This window comes from Marmota marmota, unplaced genomic scaffold (assembly GCF_001458135.2).
Source record: "Marmota marmota marmota unplaced genomic scaffold, marMar, whole genome shotgun sequence".
Taxonomy (NCBI): domain Eukaryota; kingdom Metazoa; phylum Chordata; class Mammalia; order Rodentia; family Sciuridae; genus Marmota; species Marmota marmota.
Genome location: NW_025999946.1, coordinates 1,536,296 through 1,557,889, shown reverse-complemented (window position 1 = coordinate 1,557,889; position 21,594 = coordinate 1,536,296). Strand labels below are relative to the sequence as shown.

General features: G+C 45.9%; 1 protein-coding gene across 3 annotated transcripts in view; it reads right to left on the bottom strand.

The window, feature by feature from the left end:
• Positions 1-2,270: 2,270 nt before the first annotated feature.
• Polr3a (RNA polymerase III subunit A) overlaps positions 2,271-21,594 on the bottom strand; it is a 52,641-nt gene continuing 33,317 nt past the window's right edge. For 2 of the 3 annotated variants that reach the window (XM_048801793.1, XM_015504594.2), the window contains 5 exons: positions 21,119-21,283; positions 20,563-20,727; positions 20,176-20,307; positions 18,682-18,814; positions 13,896-15,881 (listed from right to left, as the gene is read on the bottom strand). In XM_048801793.1, coding sequence (XP_048657750.1) covers positions 15,733-15,881; positions 18,682-18,814; positions 20,176-20,307; positions 20,563-20,727; positions 21,119-21,283 — 744 coding nt within the window. In that variant the 3' untranslated portion in view covers positions 13,896-15,732. Of the gene's footprint in view, positions 2,393-13,895; positions 15,882-18,681; positions 18,815-20,175; positions 20,308-20,562; positions 20,728-21,118; positions 21,284-21,594 lie in introns of those variants that run through there. The other variant, XM_048801794.1, reaches the window with a different exon arrangement.

Sequence of the window (21,594 nt, the reverse complement as noted above, 5' to 3'; positions counted from 1 at the left end):
TCTCTCTCTCTCTCCCTTTAAAAAAAAAAAAAGCTCCATTTTATCCTTTGGATATTTCTTTTTCTTTCTTTCTTTCTCATTTTGTACTGGAGATAGAACCCAGGGGTGCTCTATTACTGAGCTATGACCCAGCCCTTTTTATTTATTTTGAGAAAAGGTCTTGTTCAATTGCCAAGGCTGGCCTTGAACATGCAATTCTCCTGCCTCAGTCTCCCACTGCTGGGATTACAGGCATGTGTTGCTATAACTGAATTTGACATTTTTAGATCTTTTTCTTTCTTTTTCTCCTCCTTCTCCACTCACTTCTTTTGTGTTCCTGGCGATTTAACCCAGGGTTTAGTATGTGGTAGACAAGTGCTCTATGTCCCAGCACTTCAGGTCTTTTGGGGGGTGCTAGTCGGATTTCTCAAAGTAGACTCTTTCATCAGTGCCCTGGTGTTACCTGTTCTTGAGGACTGACTGAATGAAGAAAGCTGGGGTTCCACCCTGTCTGCAAATGTTTGCTTCCAGGGCTGGGGATGTAGCTCAGTGGTACAGCACTTACCTGCAAATGTTTACTTCATCCTCTATTTTATCTTTTTCTCTTTCAGAACTAAAGGGATTGAACCCGAGGCCTTGTAGTGGTAGGCAAGCAAGCACTCTACCACAGAGCTATATCCTCAGTGTTCCCTCTCTCTCTCTCTCTGGATACTAATTGAACCCAGGAGTGCTCTATTTCTGAGCTACATTCTCCATCCCTGCCCCCTTTTAAATTTTACCTTGAGACAGGGTCTTGCTAAATTGCCCAGGCTACCCTTGAGTTGGTGATCCTCCTGCCTCAGCCTCCTGAGTAGCTGGGATGACAGGCATGATCCTCTACACCCAGATATATCCCTGCTCTAAATACAGAGCTCTCTTACCAGTTGAATCCAATATATTCCACTCTAGTGAACTTCTTCTTTTTTTTTTTTTTTTGAGAGAGAGAGAGAATTTTTTAATATTTATTTTTTAGTTTTCGGCGGACACAACATCTTTGTTTGTATGTGGTGCTGAGGATCGAACCCGGGCCACACGCATGCCAGGTGAGCGCGCTACCACTTGAGCCACATCCTCAGCCCTAGTGAACTTCTAATTTAATTGTCTCTGAGAATAAAATTTTGGTTTTTCATCAATTGGGATACCTGATCTCTTTTTAAATTGTCAAACAATTCTTTTATTCTTAGCTGCATCTTCACCCCTAATTCTTGTGCCATCAATTTTTTTTAGCCTTTTGACATTTCAGAGTAAAATCTAGTTGCTTTTAGTTTCTCCCCATGCCATTTTAGGATTAAGCTCCCTTATATTTGCTAAATGGGTTGTCACTCATTCATTTTCCAGCTTCTGACATTGGGTGGTCATTGTCGTCTCCACTCCCATTAATAAGCTGTGGCCCTCAACTTTAGTTATATGGCCTCCACTGGAAGCCCTGGGTCTTTGCTAAGTTTTCTCCACTCTGGCTGGACCAATGTGCAGCTTCCCAGCTCCGAAAATCCTCTGAAACCTCGTCCCTGCTGCCCACCTACAGCATCTGTCCCCGTACGGCTTTTTGTTGTTGTTGTTGTTGGGGGGGGTCTTGCTACCTTGCCTAGGCTGGCCTCAAACTCCTGGGCTCAAATGATCCTCCTGCTTCATCTTCTTGGGTAGCTGGACCACAGGGACACACTGCTCACATGGCTTCATCTGTTTTCTTGCCTTTTGATGGGGGTGGGTGTTAGGAGTCACCCATGCCTCAAGAAGGAGAATTTTTATTGCTTTTTATTTTTATTTTTGTTGCTGGGGGTCAAACCCAGTAGCCTTGTACATGTTGAGTGTTTTTTCTTTTTTTAAATCAACTTTACTTATCTAAAACACAAGATTTAGGGACTTAAAATGAGTAATGCCAATCTCAAAATATTTTAGCATATGATAATCATCGCAGCACTTGTGAAATTATTAGGAAATAATCTAGGGCAATTTTGTGTGTTCATTCAGATTGTTGGAGATGATTGGTGACTGAAAAATGTATTCTTCAAATAAAAGCTGAATAAAAGTAAATACACGGGCTGGGGATGTGGCTCAAGTGGTAGCGCGATCGCCTGGCATATGTGCGGCCTGGGTTCGATCCTCAGCACCACATACAGAAACAAAGATGTTGTGTCTGCCGAAAAACTAAAAAATAAATATTAAAAAAATCCTCTCTCTCTAAAAAAAAAAAAAAAAAAGTAAATACAGACCATACAATGTCTCCATTTATTTACAATAAAATCCACTCATTTCCAGAGCCCAGTTTAACGACTTTTATTTCTAACATATGTGTCACTACTGTCACAATCAAAATATAGAACATGTCCATTCCTTTGAAAAGCTTCTTTGTCCCTGGGTTTGCTCCCTGGTACTGCAGAGAAAAAGAAAAGAAGAAAGGAAGAACTTCCTGTGCCCTCAAAAGAGAGACTCATGTAGAATTTGGGGGTTCCTTCTCTGCATCTCCCTCTCTTTCCCCATCCCAGCTGCCCTCGATGACCTTGCACTCTCTCTCTTCCCCACCCAGTGGAACTCTTCTTGCCCTGGGCTCCATCTCCCATGGTTCAGAGTGTGTCCACAGGTGAAAGCCAGAGAGAACTTTGTCAGTGAGCATAGCTCTGCACTGATAATGTCCCAGGTAAAAAACGCATTGATATATTTTATCCAGCCTTTATAGTTGCTTATGGAAGAGGCCAAGAAAGAATAAATCTGATGCCAGCTACTCATCATCACACCTGGCAGGAATTTTAAAATATCTTTTTTTTTTTTTTGGTGGGGGGGAGTACTAGGGATTGAACCCAGGGGTGCTTTACTACTGAATTATATCCTTAGCCCTTTTAGTTTTTTATTGGAGGCAGGGTCTCACTAAATTGCTGAAGGTCTTGCTAAATTGCTGAGGCTGGCCTTGAACTTGCCGTCCTCCTGGCTCAGCCTCGAAAGTCGCTGGGATTATAGGTGTGCACCACTGCGCCCAGCTAAAAGTGTCTTTTAAAATACACATTTGACATGTTAGCTAAATCAAAGAACATGAAGAAAACACCTCACTAAAGTAATTCCTTATGACAATCACGGGGAGAGCCCTGCTGGATTTCAAAGAACACCAAAGACCTGATGGGATGGCTCTAGAGTCCCAAGGGTGGGGTTATAATCTGCTACCTGCTCACTTGGGTTTCTGGGCACTCCTGCAGGTAGCCCTGTTGTAATGGTCAAAGCAGCCACTTGGGAGGTCTTTTGGAGGGTGACTTTAGACTTGGAGCTGGGTTTGCATTTTGACTAAGATATTTACTGTGTGCCCAGGAACAAGGATAGAACTACTGTGGATTTGTTTTTTTTCATTTGCATAACCAGTAGAATGACATCAACTTAGGATCATTTTAAGAGCTAAAGGCTGGGACTGTAGCTCAATTGTGGAGTCTTGCCTAACAAGCCTGAGGCCCTGGGTTCAATCCCCAACATCACCAAAAAAAGGGAAAAAATGGTGTGTGTGCGGGCAGCGGCGGTTATTTACAGCTTAGCAGGGTGCTTTCTACATAGGAAACCCTTAACAGTTGTCTTTATGGACATAGAGATGTTTTGTGCCCTAAGTACTTCATAAGCTTCATGGGCACCATTTTTTAGAGCCCAGCACCTGAATCCCCCTTTCTCCATTATGCCAAGGCCCCTCCATTCCTCCCACTACCCAGGACTGGAGTGACTATCTATGAGGCTTACAAATAATACTGTTATGGACATTTTTTTAGTAGTTTTTTTTTTTTTTTTAGGGGGGTGGGTACTGGGGATTGAACCCAGGGGCGCTTAACCACTGAGCCACATCCCCAGCCCTCACTATCTCTCTTCTCTGCTCCCTGGTGGCTAGGTGGCCAACTGAATGATCCTGCCAAGGGAGAAAGGAGAGTTCTATTTTGGCAGTGGGTGCTGAGGCAGATCCAGGTCCACTGGCACCATGGCCAGTGTCCTGACCAGACCAAGCCTGGGGTGTGACCAGCTGGGTTCTCTGCTGCCAGTCACCCTTGGTTTTTGTCCATTTTCTCATCCTGGGTTTCCAACCATCATGATCTATGAGCTGCCTGACATGTTTCCAAAAACAAAACCAAATAGAACTTTCCTTCTTCATTAGCCAGATTTGGTTTCTATTTCTTGTTACCAGGAACTCTGATTAGCATACCTAGTGTCAAAGATGATGCAAGTTATCAAAAATGGAGCAGTGAAACACTAGTGGGACTGAGGTGGCCCAGAGACTTTTTCTGCTGGTTGCTCTTAGCTGTAAGAGCAGCAACTTGTGGAAAAAAGAGAAAGTCAACAAAAAGCTGAACCTCAGGAGTAAACAAAGAAGAATGAATTAAAATAATGAATAACACTTTGCCCTATTACATTAGCAAATGTGTATTCACACACGTTTATATGTGCACGTAATTAAATGATAATAGCTGGCATTGGTAAGGGACCAAAGTGTTCCATCATGTCACACATAGAGTCTTACAAATAATGTTGTTATGGACATTTTTTAATATGTATGTATGTGTGTGTGTGTGTGTGTATTTTTTTTCTTTTTTTTTGGCGCGGGAGTGGATACTAGAGATTGAACCCAGGGGCGCTTAACCACTGAGCAACATTCCCAACCCTTTTTAAAATTTTATTTAGAGGGACTAGGGTTGTGGCTCAGCAGTAGAGTGTTCGCCTTGAACATAGGAGGCTCTGGGCTCCATCCTCAGCACCACATAAACATAAATAAATAAAATAAAGATGTTGCGTTCAACCACAGCTAAAAAAATAAATAAATATTAAAAAAAAAAGTAACTTAAAATTTTTTTTTATTATTTAGAGACAGGGCCTCCCTAAATTGTTGAGGCTGGCTTTGAACTTGCAGTCCTCCTGCCTCAGCCTCCCGGGCAGCTGGGAATATACATGTGTGCCACCGCACCCAGCCTTGAATACAGTTTTATGTGGAGGTACGTATTCATTTCTATTAGGTAAGAGTAGAATGGCTGTGTCATGTAGTAACTGTGTGTTTAGTCTTTAATCATTTGTGTGTGTGTGTGTGTGTGTGGGTGTGTGTGTGTATGTGTGTGTGTGTTGCTGGGGATTGAACCCAGGGCCTGGCATGTGCTAGGCAAGTGCTCTACTCCTGAGATACAAGCCTAGCCCACTTAAAAAAATATATATTTTTTATTTTGAGACAGTGTCTCACTAAGCTGCTGAGTCTCTTGACTCTGCCTTCCCAGTACCTGGGGTTATAGTTGTGTGCCACTGCCTGAGCCTTGGAAAAAAAAAAAATTTTTTTTCTTTTTTTTTCTGTTGTGCTTGGGCTAGAACTCAGTGCTTCATGCATGCCAGGCAAGTGCTCTACCACTGGGCTATCTCCTCAGTGCTTTTGATATTATTTTGAGCCAGAGCCCAAAGTAAGTGTTCTAGGCTGGCCTCAAACTTATGATCCTCCTGCCTCAGTCTCCTGAATCACTAGGATTACAGGTGGGCACCAGTGCACCTAGTAGGTGAGTTTGATCTTTTAAGGAATTGCCAAACAATGTCCTAAGGTCCTTTGACATTCCCACCAGGAGCATAAGAGAGTTCTGATTTCTCCACGTTCTTGCAACACTTCTGATTGCTTGCCTTTATTTTAGCCCCGGTGCTTATGGTTTGCATTTTCCTGATGGCTCAGTCTCCTTCCTTCTCCTATGCTCAGAATCCAGATGTTCTCTTTTTCTTTCTTTCTTTTTTGGTATTGAGGATTGAATCCCTCAGTGCTTTGCTATTGAGCTACATCCCCAGTCCTTTTTATTTTTTTTTCTGTTCTTTTTTTGAGACAGGGTCTTGCTAAGTTGCTGAGGCTGGCCTGGAACTTGTGATCTTTCCACCTTAGCCTCCTGAGTTGCTGGAATTACAGGCATGTACCACTGTGCCTGGCCTCAGAGGCTCTCAAAGGTCCCTGAGGGCTGCTGTCACCGTTCCTTTGCTTCTCCCTCATCACACTCCCTAATGCTCACCCACAGTGGTGACTCTTCAGGTTCTGAGGAAAAAACCTTAATGAGCTCAGAATGTCAAGCCAGAGGGAACTTTGCTTTCATTCAATTCAAACTGCCTATTTTACAGTTGAGGAAATTGAGGCCTAGAGGGACCGATGGTTGCTCATTGTGTCAGTGTGCTGTTGGCAAAGAACCCAGACTTGCTTAAGGGAGCACGAGAGCCCTGGGTTTGGTTCTCATTGATCTGTGTCACTATCAGCCACTTTCTGGACCTTCTGGAACAGCGGTTTCTTTAGTTGTATAATGGAGACGATACCTATCATGGGGTTGGTTTGAGGATTTGAAATATTTAACATAGTAAGTGTTCACTAAATGAATTATTTAATTTTGGAATAGTTACTCTTTACACACCTATGATAAAAAGAGATTCCAACAGTACCAACGAGCATACAGTGAAAAATGAACCTCCTTCTCACATCCTTCCTGGGGGCTGCCACTGCTAGTGGGGTCCTGTCTTTCCTTTCAGGCCTCTTCCGGGCAGTGACGGGGGGCTGGAGTGGTGGGGATCACTAACCAGCCTGCCTTTCTAAGCTGATCTTTCCCACTTTGCCCCCTCAGGCCCCCTTTTCCCACCAGCACACAGGGCTTGGGGCTCTGTTATTTATCCAACTCCTCCCGCCCCGGCTTCCTCCACCTGGTAATGATTTCCTATGGAGTCTCCCAGGTGTCTCCATGGGGACAGTTTTTGCTCCAGTTTCCATGGCAACTCTTCAGGTTGCCATGGTGATACTTAAGTGATTATTTGGAGACCCTTAAATAAATCACCCATAGTGGTATATACTATAAGTGTTTGGCTTTGGCTCTTGTATTTGGGGCCAGATTTGGGGCCCAGGCCCACAGGCAGGAAAGGGGGGAAGAGGGAAGCGGGAGTCAGGGCCCATGGCCCTGGTTTCAACCCTGTGAGGGGCCCTCTCTGGGCAAAGTTGGAATTGAAACTTGTGAAATGGTACGAGGACAAGAGGAATCAGGCTTGTATAGTCCTTGAATAGGGACATTTTGCAGCCAGGACATCTGAGCTGAACTGTGGGTTCAGGATGAGGAGCACCTTCAAAGGAGCCATAAAGTGGGCAGGGATTCTGTCCAGGCCTGCTGACCTCAGGAGGCCCTCAATTCCTTCCCGATGCTACATTCTAAGGGGGAATTTACAGTTGAGTCCACTCTTTCATATATTTATTTATTTGACCAATATATTTAAAAATTGCAGGGGGCACGTACTGAGGATTGAAAACAGGGCACTCGATTACTGAGCCACATCCCCAGCCCTACTGTGTATTTTATTTAGAGACAGGGTCTCACTGAGTTGCTTAGCATTTACTTAGCTTTTGCTGAGGCTGGCTTTGAACTCGCGATCCTGCTGTCTCAGCCTCCGGAGCTTCTGGGATTACAGGCATGCACCAGTGCACCTGGCTAAAAATTAGCTATTTTTTAGTGCTGGGGATTGAACTCAGGACTTTGCACATGCTGAGCACATGTTCTACCACTGAGCCTTTAGTCTGACCACTACTTTTAAAGCCCCTGATGTTTGCCAGGCACTGTGCTAAGCCCTGAGGATAAGCAGAAAATACAACAAAAATCCCTGTGCTCGTGGACTCACATTCTACTATGGAAGAGAGACAACCAGCAAGATAAGTAGAACATCCAGTTTATTTTTTATTTTTTTTTATTAATATTTATTTTTTAGTTTTCAGCGGACACAACATCTTTCTTTGTATGTGGTGCTGAGGATCGAACCGGGGCCGAACGCATGCTAGGCAAACGCGCTACCGCTTGAGCCACATCCCCAGCCCAGAACATCCAGTTTAGATGATGCTTTTAGTATCCTGGACAGTGTTGAGGGAATGCCAGGATCAGCTGCAGTTCCTGCTGACACCTGGGATGGGGGTCTCTGGGCAGAGTCATGGGGCTCAGCTCCAGGTCTCAGGACAGTTCCTCAAAGGGAGGAGTGTCAAGTGCGAGAGAGGATCTGGCTGAGACTTACTCTTTGAGCAGCTACCAGTTCCATCCACTTGTGTGGCAGCACAGCTAAGCCACACACAAATCCCTTCCAGCCTGGATGCCTCACGAGATGCTTGGAAGCCGACGGACACAGCTGCAAGTCTAATCTCCATTTACAGACTGGGAAACTGAGTCACAGAAGAACAGAGGCAGCATACCTAAGGCAATGCTGCCCATGGGCAGCCCAGTGAGGACTAGAACTTGAGTCTCACGCATCTTAGCCCAGGTCCATTTCTGCCAGACCAGAGGATTTATCACATAGTCTGCAAACTCTTACCTACCCTAGGCACTATGTCACAGAAGACTGAATGAGTTACTTGTACACCTGGGAGACCAGTATAGTCTATCTGGGGAGAGTTTGGTTGCTGTTATTTTTAATGTCAACCTCAGTTGATGTCATGCTCCCTTGACTTGGAACTTTATCACAGTCTACTCATGCCTGACATGTGTGACAAAAGAATCGGTCAGGCCTATTTACCGGAAGGATAGACAGAGGGCACAGGAACACCATTCTTCTAACTCCTGACTTCCCCAGCCCATCGGGGCTCTTCCAGAAAGTGAAGGTTGAGAAGCACAAGCCTCAAGGCCTGGGTAGCCGAAAAATCTTTCTAAGGAGGTGGTGAGGTTTGGGTTTTCCCACATGGGGCTCTCTTTGCCTTTTCTGAGTGTGGATTACCCACTTTCAAATAGACCTTGGATTTTAGGCCAGGTTAACAGGCAGGTTGAGGCTCCAAAAGGCACTTGCTGGAAATTTGCTAGGGTAGCAAGTGAAGGAGCTGAATGGCCGACCTCAGGCTGAATGGTATTGAGCACTTGAAGCCTGAGGTGTAAAACATGCTGGATTTCCAAAACAGCAGGAAGCATGTTAAAACTTCTCAATTTTATGTTTTATGCTGATGACATGCTGAAATATTTTGGACATGTTGGTTTTAAATAAAAAAGTTGAAATTAATTTCTCCAGTTTACTTATTTTTTCCTTTTTTTGCATGGTCGCTTTCCTTATGGAATTAATCTAGTATTAAATTAGTCCTCAACAATAATAGAGAACTACATTACAAATAAACTGGAAGCCAGATGTGATAGTGCACATCTGTAATCCCAGCAGCTTGGGAGGCTGAGGCAGGAGGATCAGAAGTTCAAAGCCAGCCTTGGCAACTTAGCGACATACTGGGCTGGGACTCAGTGTTAAGCGCCCCTGGGTTTAATCCCTGCTACCAAAAGAAAAAGAAGAGGGCTGGGGATGTGGCTCAAGCGGTAGCGCGCTCGCCTGGCATGCGTGCAGCCCGGGTTCGATCCTCAGCACCACATACAAGCAAGGATGTTGTGTCTACCGAAAACTGGAAAATAAATATTTAAAAAAAAAAAGGAAGAATGAAGAAAACAATTTTATGTATCATTCTATGCCCGTGACCCAGCATTGGAGTTCAGATGTAGTAGAGTTTGGCAGTCATGTTATTTTGGAACGAATGTTTGACAGTCACATTTTCCATCAGTTCAGGACCATTCTGAACTGCCTGATACTGCTAAGGGAATATGATCTAATTTAAATGTCAATGTTTATATATATAACTCAGGCATAACATTTTCAAGAAAGGAAAAGGGAAAGTGAAGGAGTCAGGGTCTTAGTTCTGCATTTCTTTTTTTTTTTTGGGGGGGGGAAGTCCCTGGTCTCACCCCACCCCAGCAGCACTCCATCTGAGGAGTTTAGGAGAATATCCTGAACTTTGTTGAGCCCAAATGGGAAAAAGGTCCTGATACACCACAGGCAGAGATACGATCCTCTCCTACTTCCCGTCCCTCCTGTTTCTTTGTTAACAGAGGCCCCTATTTTTAGCTAGGCACATGGCCACCCAGAGTCCAAACGTTTTCCAGCCTCCCTCGAGCTGGGTTTGGCAGGTTCTGGCTGAGGGGATGTAAACAGAAGTGTCAAGTGACGTTGGGGAACTTTCCTTAAAGGGTAGTGCCAGGCCTCTTTCCCTATTTCTTCTGGCTGGAGGGCCTGGAGCTGGAGCAAGCACCTTAGAGAAATGAGGATGGGGCTGTACCTAAGGCACTGTGGAGTAGAAGGCTGGGGGCCCAAGGTCCCTCCTTGGCAACTCTGAAACCACTGTCTTATCACCGAAACGCTCACTTGTGAGTTTCATTTTTTTTTAAACTGGAGATTAACCACTGAGCTGCATTCCCAGCCTTTTAAATTTTTTTTTAATTTTTAAAAATTTATTTTTTTTTAGTTTTTTAGGTGGACACAATATTCTTCTTTTATTTTTATGTGGTGCTGAGAATTGAACCCAGGGCCTCACGCATGCTAGGCGAGCACGCTACCACTTGAGCCACATCCCCAGCCCGTATTTTTTAAAATTTTGAGACAGTGTCTCACTAAGTTGTTTAGGGCCTCACCAAGTTGCTGAGGCTGGTCTTGAACTTGTGATTTTCCTGCCTCAGCCTCCCAAGTGGCTAGGATTTTAGGTGTGTGGCACCATGCTTGGCTCACTTGGGAATTTTTATGTCAGGAAAGAAAATCTTAGCATCCAGGGCTGTGTCAATCTGCAGTTTTGGTCACCCTGTTCTAACCAATGACAGCAACCTCCCATCTGATTAGCTGGTGCCTCCTGCTTTTGAACTCAGGGGCACTCCACTATTGAGCCACATCCCCAACCCTTTTTTGTATTTTATTTAGAGACAGGGTCTTGCTGAGTTGCTTAGCATCTTGCTTTTGCTGAGGCTGGCTTTGAACTCATGATCCTCCTGCCTTGAGCTCCTGAGCCACTGGGACTGCAGGCATGTGCTACTGTGCCTGGCTGGTGCCTCCGCCTTTCTCTTGTTATCCTTGGAAGGAACTACTCAATTACTCCCAGAGCAGAACACTCCAGTAACTTCCAGAACAAGTGCTACTCCAATATGACTCAATTTCTTTACCATTAGGTACTGGTGTAAACAAAACAAAACAAACAACAAAACAACAACAACAACAACAAAAAACAAGACCTTCAGAAGCTACAAAGTCAGAAAGGTACAAGAGAATGCAAAGTGAAAAATACGTCACCTGCTACCTCTGTCCTTCAGTTACCCAGTTTTTGTCCCCAGAAGCATAAAGCATTCCCAGTTTACTATATTCTCTGTTAATGACTTTAAAATGGTACCCTCTCTTGAATGGAAAAAAGGTCACAGGACATTGTGTTTTATCATAAATCTAACAGTCACACCCAAATTTCCCTATAAAAAATGTCTGGATTATTCTGCTCTTACCCTCATAAGAGCACAATCAATTTTTATGGCCCAAATGAAATTGTTTAAGCCCTTGGCCATGTGACTCTGGTTGGTCCCCTTCCCTAGCCCAATATGAGAGACTAGTACAACACTTCCTAGATCTACTGACTGAACAGTGGGGCAGATGTCATGTGTAGGGAGGCCAGATTTCCAAGGCTATAAAGAACCCCATCTGGGTAAATTAAGAACAGAGGAACCAGGCTTGTTGGCACACACCTGTAATCCAAGCTAATCCTCAAGGGGCTGAGGCAGGAGGACCACAGGTTTGAGGCTAGCCATGGCAACTTAGTGAGATTCCTGTCTCAAAATAAAAACAATTCAGCAGTAGAGCAGCCCTGGATCCAATCCCCAGCACTGCAAAATACCCAAAATGAAAGGGCTAGAGAGTTGGTATTTAGCTGCAAATTCATTTTTTTTTTTTAGTAAAAATAGTAATGGTTACCACAGTTGTGAACACTTACTATGTACTATGTGCAAGGCACTGTACTAAGAGCTTTAGGTACAGTCACTTTTAAACCACCCTCACAGTGACCCTAGAGCTGGACAACACTAAATGGCATCCCTGTCTGATAAATGAGTAAAGTGAGGCAAAGAGGCAAAGTCATTTGTCCAAAGTCACCAGGTAGAAAATGGCGATGAGGGTGGGGATTTGAATCCTGACACTCTGATGACACTTAGCAAGTTTTCTTGGGCCTAAACATTTACACGTTCATATACTGTAAATAGACTGGGGGGTCTGGGGAGGATGGCAATGTCCTTCCCAGTTATGAGACTTGTGTCCTCTTCTCAGGGCACAGCTTCTGGAATCCACAGAATTCCTCCTACAGAAGGAGGCCCATCAGAGGACCTGTCAGGAGGGGTAGGAACCAGAGGACCAGCCAGTCGCGGCAAGCTTTCCTTTGCTTATGTGCTGTGTGTGACAGGCCCTGGGTGATGCTGCTTGCCTCAAGAGTGCTGGGCATGCTGGCCAAATTTGGTCCTGACCCTCTTTGCTTCATCCCTTCTGTTGAAGGATTCTTTATAGATGCATAAATATCTGTAGCTGGGCAGGGTGGTAAGTCCAAGCCCAGTGACTCGGGAGGCTGAGGTAGGAGTACCCCCAGTTCAACGCCAGTTTGGGAAACCTAGAGACCCTGTCTCAAAAAAAGAAAAATCTAATTGGCCTGTTTACTGCTGCAACCCTAATTCCTAGATGGGTGCCTTAGGTATTTCAGGCCCTAAATCTTCATTGAATGAATGAAAGAACATAAGTCAGGAACCTGGTCCTGGCCAGGGGGCACTTCCAGTGTGCCAGCTTTGGAGACCTTCTTCCACTGTCTCCTGCTGCATTAGCTCCAACACAGGGCTGACTTCATCCCTCACCTTCCTAAATCTCAGAGGCGGGGAGGGTGGGGCACTCATGGTGGTGTTCAAGCACCCAGAGAGGTGTGCTTGTGGCAGGGGATATTTCCTATTTCAGGAGCCCAAGCTCATTCAAGTCTTAATTGCCCTGTTTCATAACCCACAAGGATGACGCTGCTATAGTTTTACAGCAAGGTTCTCCTCTTGCATTTTGGTATAAAAATAAAGAGGTCTGCCAAGAGACAGCAAAAATTCAAGAAAAATAATCATTATACAGTGTCAGGTTCAATCAGACATGAATCAATGTGAATACACATGGATAAATCCTTAAATAGAAACACGGCACCATAATTTAACTGACAGACACGGAAAGACTCCAGAATGTCTCTCCTACCCACGAAGTGCTGACAAAGCAGGGGGCTATAATCAAGTCAAGAGCTATCTTAATCCCCCTGGTCCACAAGATGTAAACGGAAAGGGCCGGGCAGACCTCTATAGTCAGAAAGAGAACTGCTCATGGATGAGTTGAAACATAAAATGTTTTCTTATTTCTTCCAAAGAGGTCCAGAGAGTAACATCCAAACCCTTTCCTGAGATCACTATTGAGAATCCTGCTGCCATGTCTCCAGTCTGCTGGCAGAAAGCCAATGCCAGGGCAGAAGGATGATCACAAGGGCAAATTTTAACACTGTCACAGAACAGTGGGGAGCAGAGAATGCTGCCCGTGTTGATGCTGTGGTGGTACCAGGAGGGGGCAGTGTCCTCTGGGCATGTGGCTTCTCACTGGGTGACTGCCCCACACCTGGCTGGATCCCAGGGTGATGTGGGTCGATCTGCACCCATAGGTCACTTATGTCTCCCACCGACCTGTCAGTGTACACTGGAGTGCTCCCCCAGTCAGGCCCTGCAGTAATATGTTACGCTGCAGGACAGCAGGCCTGGCGTTCCCTCCCTGGCCACGCTGTGTTCTCCAGGGCTCTTGGATGGATCAGGCCTGTGGCTTACTTCCCAGGCAAGTTTTCAAGAAGGCAGTTGCATGTACACGTGGGGTCCCTGTGGCCCTCCCTGGGTTACGTGAGGAGCAGTGCCTCAGTGAGGTGCTGAGTGGAAACCCTGAGTCAGCAACTGTTCACAGCCTTAATTGTTGTAAAGGGAGGGATGGGGGCGAATATTAAGAAAAAAGGCATTTTCCCCATCATTTGATACCTTGAGAGAAGGTCACAGGTCAGCCTAATGGATGCAGACAAAACATAAGGCCAAGCTACAAATTTTAATGGAATTCTAAAAACAACTCGGGTCAAGAATTGCTAACTTAGGAACCTCATCAGTATGGGAGAGAAATCACGGATTCTACTTTCGATCCAAAAACTAACAGCAACACTGAATCCCTTAGCAGCATTAACTCAGAACTTGGGAAATCAACAAAGGGACATCCAAAGCACTTAAGCACAGTTCTAGAAAATACTGCTTCAATTCTTTTGGTGTCCTCTTTTACCACATCCATCTCTTTAATCACTCAAACAATAACCTCCTGTCCCTTCAGTTTGGGCTGTTGTCTATTGGAGAGCGGAGACAGTTGAACCTGCTGTCACTGCAGCAGCAGACCTTTAGGAGTGACTGGAGCAAGAAAATAGTGTCAAATCCCTGCTTTCTGGTCATCTCACTCCCTGGGCAGAGAAGAGCCAGAACAATGTGACTCATCTGGGCAGGGAAGTGGGGGGACAAGCCCCACAGAATGCTCTTCAGGAGTCGGGGAACTGCAGCCATTGCCACTTATCCCTGGCTCTGAGCCAGTCCGACTGAGCAAATTCAGCACAAAGAACACATTGTCCCCAGGAGCAAACCCCCTCTTAGAAGATGAGCTACTTGCATTTCTTTCCTATGTTGTGTGAAACCTCTTCCAAATCCCTGACAGACCTCCAGCAATGGTGCTGGCACCAGGCAGCAGCCTGAGTAAACCCAGGACACCAGGCTGGTTTTCTTCTGACAGCCTCAGTGTCTGCTTTCTATTGTCCCAGGAGATTTATACTCTTCAAGGGAACTGTGTTGCCAGCTGGGGCACATCCCCAGCTCCAGCTGATGCTCACCCCCTACGAGGGCCGCCTCCTCTCTTGTCTTGGCTGGTGCCTGCCTGTGACCAGGAGCACTCCTCTCCCACCACTGCCCCTGGGGTACTTTATAGGCCATCAGTTCTGCACCAGCCCTGCACCCTTCAGTTCTGGGAAGTAGGACAGACAGGGAGACACCTCAGGAGGGGTGTGGATGTCAGCAGAAGGCAGCGCTGGCAGCCTAGACAGCTGTGTATCATCTCTGTGGATACTGCCAGGTTCTAAGATACCTTGTCCCCACCTTAAGAGGCTCTTAGCTTTATGGAGGCTTCTATAGGACATGGAGAATAGCTTTGGCTTTTGAAACAAGGTAGGGCCCCACTATGGGTCAGAGGTAGAGGAAAACAACAGGACAGACACAGCATCTTAAAGACAACAATTCAGAGGAGCTTGGGCCTCTCAACAGTCTCCGCTCAGTTACCAATTCTAGATGGTCCTATTTGCTTAACCAGCTTTTCCAGTGTCACTTTAATGCTTCCTTGGTTTCTATAGCTTCTTGGTTTCAAAAAGAAAATAAAACAAAAACAAAAATTCCAAATCCCTCAAATGGAGCAAATAAATAATAGCAATAATATTTACACGTGTATGCCACATTGAGAGGTTCCAGAATGACCAAGTAGAAGAAACAGGAACGTGCCCTGGCCTGCGTGGGGCCTCAGACCTGGCTCACAGTCAGGCGTGAAGACACCTGGGAGCTGGTGAAGGCTATGCAGTAAGGAGGATGGGCAGTGACTCCTGGCTTTGCCTCTTCTTAAGTCCAGGGAGGGAGGGTGGTAGGAGATGCTGAGATGCTCACAGGTTAGATAACCAACAATCCAGCCCTCAGTGCCCCAGAGCAGTCAGGTATGGGCTTTCCTGTATTAGAGGGTGAGCTGCTCCTGGAGATGTCAGGGCCCCCTCTGACCACTGGCACAGGTCTCTTTAAGCCACCTGCAGACGCACAAGGAGCTGAGATGTGAGAAGCTCCCCTCTTTCCCAGACTATGTGACAAGAGGGATATGGAATTCATTTGTGTCGAAGATCAGAGGCCTCCTAGGAGGGTTTGGGTCCCTGTCGGCTTTGTGGAGCAGCTTGAAGAGCCCAGTTCCAATGTTCATTGGGATTCCCATGATGATGCACTCGGACACCCCTGGAACCAAGCAGAATTTAGATCAGAAAACTCTCAACACATAGGTGGGTTTTCAGGAGGAACAGTCTATTGAATTGGGCACTAGAAAACTAGAATCTGAGTTCTAGCTCCATAGCACATCAATTGGTTGAACTTGGAAAGTCACTTTCCTTCTCATCTATAAAAGAGGGATGGCTCTGAAGCAGTGGCCTGGTACTGTGCGCCTGTGAAGGTGGAGGGACTTTTGTACCCTCAGGGAGGGACACTGTCTGCTCAGGGCCCAGCAGACTGTTTGGAAACTAAAATATATTCAGCTAGTTCTCTTCCAGATGAGCCAAGGCATCCTGTAGCCTCTGCCATTGAGAACATAACCTAGACAGCTAGGGTACTGAATAATGCTTGGGAAACTGAGTTTGCCACCCACAGCATCTGTAGCTTAGGTCCTGGAAAGAAGCAAACAACTGGGATGGCAGTGAGCAGATAGATGTCAATGCCCTTGGAAACTGTAGCAGGCAGCTGTCAGTTATGCTCAGAGGAAGGGGCTGGGCGAAGCTTACCAGCCGCCCAAGCCTGGAATAGAGACCCTCAGAAGGAAGGCTCCTGCAGAGTTCCACGAGTGAGGGGCGGTGCAGAGTCTCTGTATAAGCTCTAGTTTGGCTTTTAGAAGTCTCTGTATAAGCTCTAGTTTGGCTTTTTAGAAAGCAAATTCTGGCTTTGCATCAGGCTTCTAAAGCATGTAAGTGGCTACTCTGCTCCATGCTTCATGACAACAAGGAACCAGACAAGCAAATAACCAAACAAAAACACGTACTGAGGGCTAACCTGGCTTTCAGTGTGCTAAAGGACCAGGAGGAGAGGAAATTTTTCAAAGTGGGGTGGGGTGGCTGTGCTGGATTACAAAGGGTTGGACGGTGGTGGAGAGGCAGCAGGAGTAGGTGGGCAGTCAAGCCCAGCTTCCTGGGGTCAGGGGTGGGTTGCTGGGTTGCAGTCCATGTCAGCAGACTTGCTCTCCTTTTGCTTACAGCCTTGGCCTCCTGTTCTCCTCTGCCTTCCTCTCACCCCACATCAATCAGTGCTTCTTTTTCTTTCCTCTCACCCTTCTTTAACTTGAAGAACTGTGTAATTTCTTTTCCTCTTCCTCTCCAATTTGTGCCTCCCCCCACCTTTATTTGTGATGGGGATCAAACCCAGGGCTTCTTGAACATTAGGCAAATGCTTTACCTCTGAGATATACCCCAGACCCCATGTAGCTTTTAAAAGGAGAAAAGGGTAAAAAATAAGTGAATGTTCTGAATGAAGCCCCACCTAGCCATTCTGTATTTAACAAATCCACACAAGAGTAGGAATTGTGACAGGAAATGGCTACCAGGAAGCAGAGCTCTGGCTTGGGCATGGCAATCAGGCTTGCAACCTGATTGGATCTAACTGGGGGGAACTTGGGGCAGGTTGCTGAACATTCCAAGCCCAGCCCTGCACCAATGCCTCCCTTGGGCCCACAGAGTCTTCCTGTGGACTAAGGAAGGCTACAGAAAGGCCCAGGACTCAGTGCTGACTCAGGGACAGAGATGGTCTTAAAAACACTGTTGAGCACTCCCTTGTTCCTAGGCCAGGACACCTGCAGGGACACTTTGTGGTGTGGGGAGGACAAAGCTTAGTGCAGTGCAGGGTGAGCTGGCAAGCAAATTTGGTTGCTCTTGGTCTCATTGTTAAAGGTGACCTCCCAGGTGGGCTGAGAGGCTCAGCACACTTGGTGCCTGGTACAAGGGCTTCACAATGGAAATGGCACACCAGCTGCTTCCCAAGGAGACAGGACAGTGGGACCACCCTGCTGGCGCTGAGGGGGCCATGCTATTGCCTTGTTGACACACTGGGTGCAGGATCAACACAGCAGACTACTTCAATAGCTAAAAAAATTCCAAAACACTTAGAGTTGATCTTTTCTTCCTGGTCATAAAACTACCTGTATCTATAGAGGATAGCCTTCTTAGAGAGGGCGTGGGAGAGAACAGGGTGCTATAGTCAGGCTTTGGAGACAAGAGATTGACCAGTTCTAATTCTGTAATCTCTGCCTTTATTCTTGAAAATAAAAGGCTCTAGGGATAGAATTGTAGCTCAGTGGTAGAGCACTTGTCTAGCATGTATAAGGAGCTGGGTTTAATTCTCAGAACTGTATATAAATAAAAAAAAAATAAAGGTCCATCGACAACTAAAAAAAAAAAAAAAACAAAAAATAAAGGCACTGCCTGCTCAGTGTGTTCAATTCAACCCTAACAATTCAATTCAATTAAGAAGCCCTAACCATGGGCTAACCTGTAAATAATAAATGTCGCCACCTTCTTTTTGTTTTGATAGTACTGGGGTTGGAACCCAGGATCTTATGCATGCTAGGCAAGCACGCTTTATCTTTGACTTACATCCCCTGCCCTTTTAATTTTACTTTGGGACAAGGTCTTGCTAAGTTGCCCAAGCTAGTGTCAAAGATGTGATCCTCACTGGGCATAGTGGTGTATACCTATAATCTCAGTGACTCAGGAGGCTAAAGCAGGAAAATTGCAAGTTTGAGGCCAGCCTCAGAAACTTAGTGAGACCCCAAGCAACTTAATGAGAACCTGTCTCAAAATAAAAAAGCAAAAAGGACTGGGGATGCAGCTCAGTGGTAAAGTGTCCCAGAGTTAAATCTCCAGCTCCCCCTACCTCCAAAAATAGGGTTCTCTAGCCTCAACCTCCCTTGGCCTCTTGAGTTGCTGGGATCACAGGCTTGAGCTCCTGAGCCTGCCTCAATAAAATCCTTTGATTCTGCTTCTAGAAACACCAAACCTACCGCACACAGAATCCTTCTGTCCAAAGTAGGCAGCGTCAAAGAGATGGTCAGCTGTCTTCTCAAAAGAGGCCAGCATCAGCACACTCTCCTTCATCTTGGCCAGGCCAAACCTGGTGATACCCAGAACTTCACCCTGTATTGTGGATACATTCAGAGGGCTCTCAAGCTACTCACAAAAGCACCAAACCAAAGCACTGTGCATCCCCTCAATAGTTTTGACAAAAATCAGCCCAACAGCTGTTCATGTCATAACTGCAGGCCTGAAGTTGTCAGTCTAGCCTTACTATCACAGGAGGCAACTGGTCACTGGTGACATGGAGCCTTACACTCCACCTAGATAATGAAGAATTGAGACTCTAACTTAAAAAAAAGGGGGGTGGGGAAGTCTTGCTTCTTTATTATGGCCCAAAGAACTAAAAACAGAATGAATTTAAAAGCTTTAAGTAGGAAAAATGTTAATTCCATTTAGTTACTTCCATCAAAGAAATGGTGTGCCATCATTAAAAAAGAATATTTAGAAATATTATTTAACAATACAGAAAACGTTTCAGTTAAAAGTCAGAATAAAAGCGGTGCACATTGTCTACTTCAACTTATACAGTAAAATCGAACAAAGTAAGACTGGAAAAGAAGACTTAAAACTGATGGTTGCTGGGCCTGGTGGCACACGCCTATAATCCCAGCGGCTAGGGAGACTGAGGCAGGAGCACCACAAGTTCAAAGCCAGCCTCAGCAATAGTGAGGCAGTTAGAAACTCAGTGAGACCCCGTCTCTAAAAAAAAAAAAAAAAAACATAGGGCTGGGGATGTGGCTTAGTGGTCAAGTGCTCTTGAGTTCAATCCCTGGTACCCCGCCCGCCCCCCAAGAACAAAACAAAACTGATGATCTTTCCTTCGTGGTGGCCCTGTTTCTCACTGGGTTTCAGAGGGCCTCCAATACAGACAGGAGTGTTTGGGGAGGTCACAAAATTAATTCCATTTACTGCTGCCCTATAGCATTGCTAGTGGAATACATTTTGAGGGGGAAAAGAAAAAACAACAACAACAAAAAAACCAACCAACCAACCTTAGCATGCCACTCCCAGTGTTCCGCTTCAGATCACCTACACTTATCCTCTGCCTGGAAGTGGCTGTAGAAGTGTAGTGAACAGGCATAATAGAGTGCAAATACCCCAGCTTGCATGGGAATCTCAGGGCTTTGGGCAATGGATAGTTTTGCTTTAAGATAAAACTCAAGACAAAAACTATGCTCTGGCTCTTGTTCTACTAACTGGGAGTGTTTGCCATGAGACTGCAATTCTCATGTTGGGACTTTACCAGAACACCTGGCCCCATCACCAAGCCTTGGTTTTTGAGTGACAGCTGCATCTTACTTTCTTTCTAGCATGGTCCTCATAGTAGTATATCTACATGCCTTGGAAGCACCGAAGCTCTGTTCTCCTATGAGTGGGTTTCCAGATGCCCTGGTAGCCCTGCAGCTTCCCCTCCCACAAACCTTGTAGGTCATAAGGTCGCTGAGCAGCATCACGTGCCTCCTGTCGATGCTCATGCCATGGTTGACCATCGTGTACTGGATTTCGTTGATGATGGTTGTGCGGGCAGCCTCAATGCCTAGAGTTTTCTCCACCTAGGGATGGCAAGGGGTGAGTGGAGAAGGCCCCTTCTGGACGCTACTGAATCTTCTGTCTACTTCCTCCTCTGCCCAGAAAATTCAAAGCAAACCCTGCTGTTTCCCAAAAAAGGATTGCTGGGTAATTCTTAGTGGTAGGCCCAGAGTAAATTTCGAGGGCCTGGGGAAGTGTGCTGGGAATTGGCTGAGGGCCTATAGGAAGCACAGGGAGATAGCTTGACCCTGAGGAGATGGGGGTGGGCTGAGTGGTACCTCATAGGTGTTATTGGAGGTGGTCCGGGTGCCTTTCACACCATGGGTGGCCATGACTGCCCGCAGGTTGTCACCTTCCACCAGAAGCTTGTACTTCTCCTTTCCGCTCTGCTCGTCAATATGGATGACAGCTCTGGATACCTCTGGGATGCCCTGAACTACCACCTGGATTCAGAGACACAGAGGCTCTAGATCCCACAGCTCCCATGGTCTGGCCAACCTTAGAGCCTCAGAATCCAGGAGGCTGTAAGGGTAAGCTCGTCATGCCCTGGTTTCCTAGATTGTCCCCAGTTCCCAGCAGCTATCATTAGTAACTCTAAACCCAAGAGTGTCTGTGGGCTGTCTGGGGTCAGGTAGAAAAACACAAATTCAGGTGGACTGGGGTTGTGGCTCAGTGGTAAAGCATTTGCCTAGCGTATGTGAGGCACTAGGTTCAATCCTCAACACTGCATGTGAATAAATAAATAAAGGTACATCAACAACTAATAAAATATATATATACACACATATATAATATATATAAGAATATAAAAAATATACAGCGACCTGGCCTCACCTTGGGGAGGTCCTCCTTAAGGAACTGCAGCACATAGTACATGGAGCTCTTGCTGTTCTCTCTAGGGGTGACACACACCACAGCCTCACCATGAACAGCCACGTCGCCAGGCTTCACACGGAGCTTGGAAGTGCAAATGGAATACCGCACCGTCTCAGCGTTCACCTGCAAGGCCCAGGTGTGGGCATTACTAATGGAACTTAAGACCTTCCGTTCTGGGTAATTCCACCCCTAGTTCACTACTGCCTCTCAAGAAGCTTTTAGTCATTTTCCCCCCTTAACATTTTTTTTTTTTTTTTTGGTACCAGGGATTGAACTTGGGGGCACTCTACCACTGAGCCACATCCCCAGTCCTATTTTGTTTTATTTAGAGACAGGGTCTCACTGAGTTGCTTAGTGCCTTGCTTTTGCTGAGGCTGGAACTGAACTCATGATCCTCCTGCCTCAGCCTCCTGGGCCACTGAGATTACAAGCCT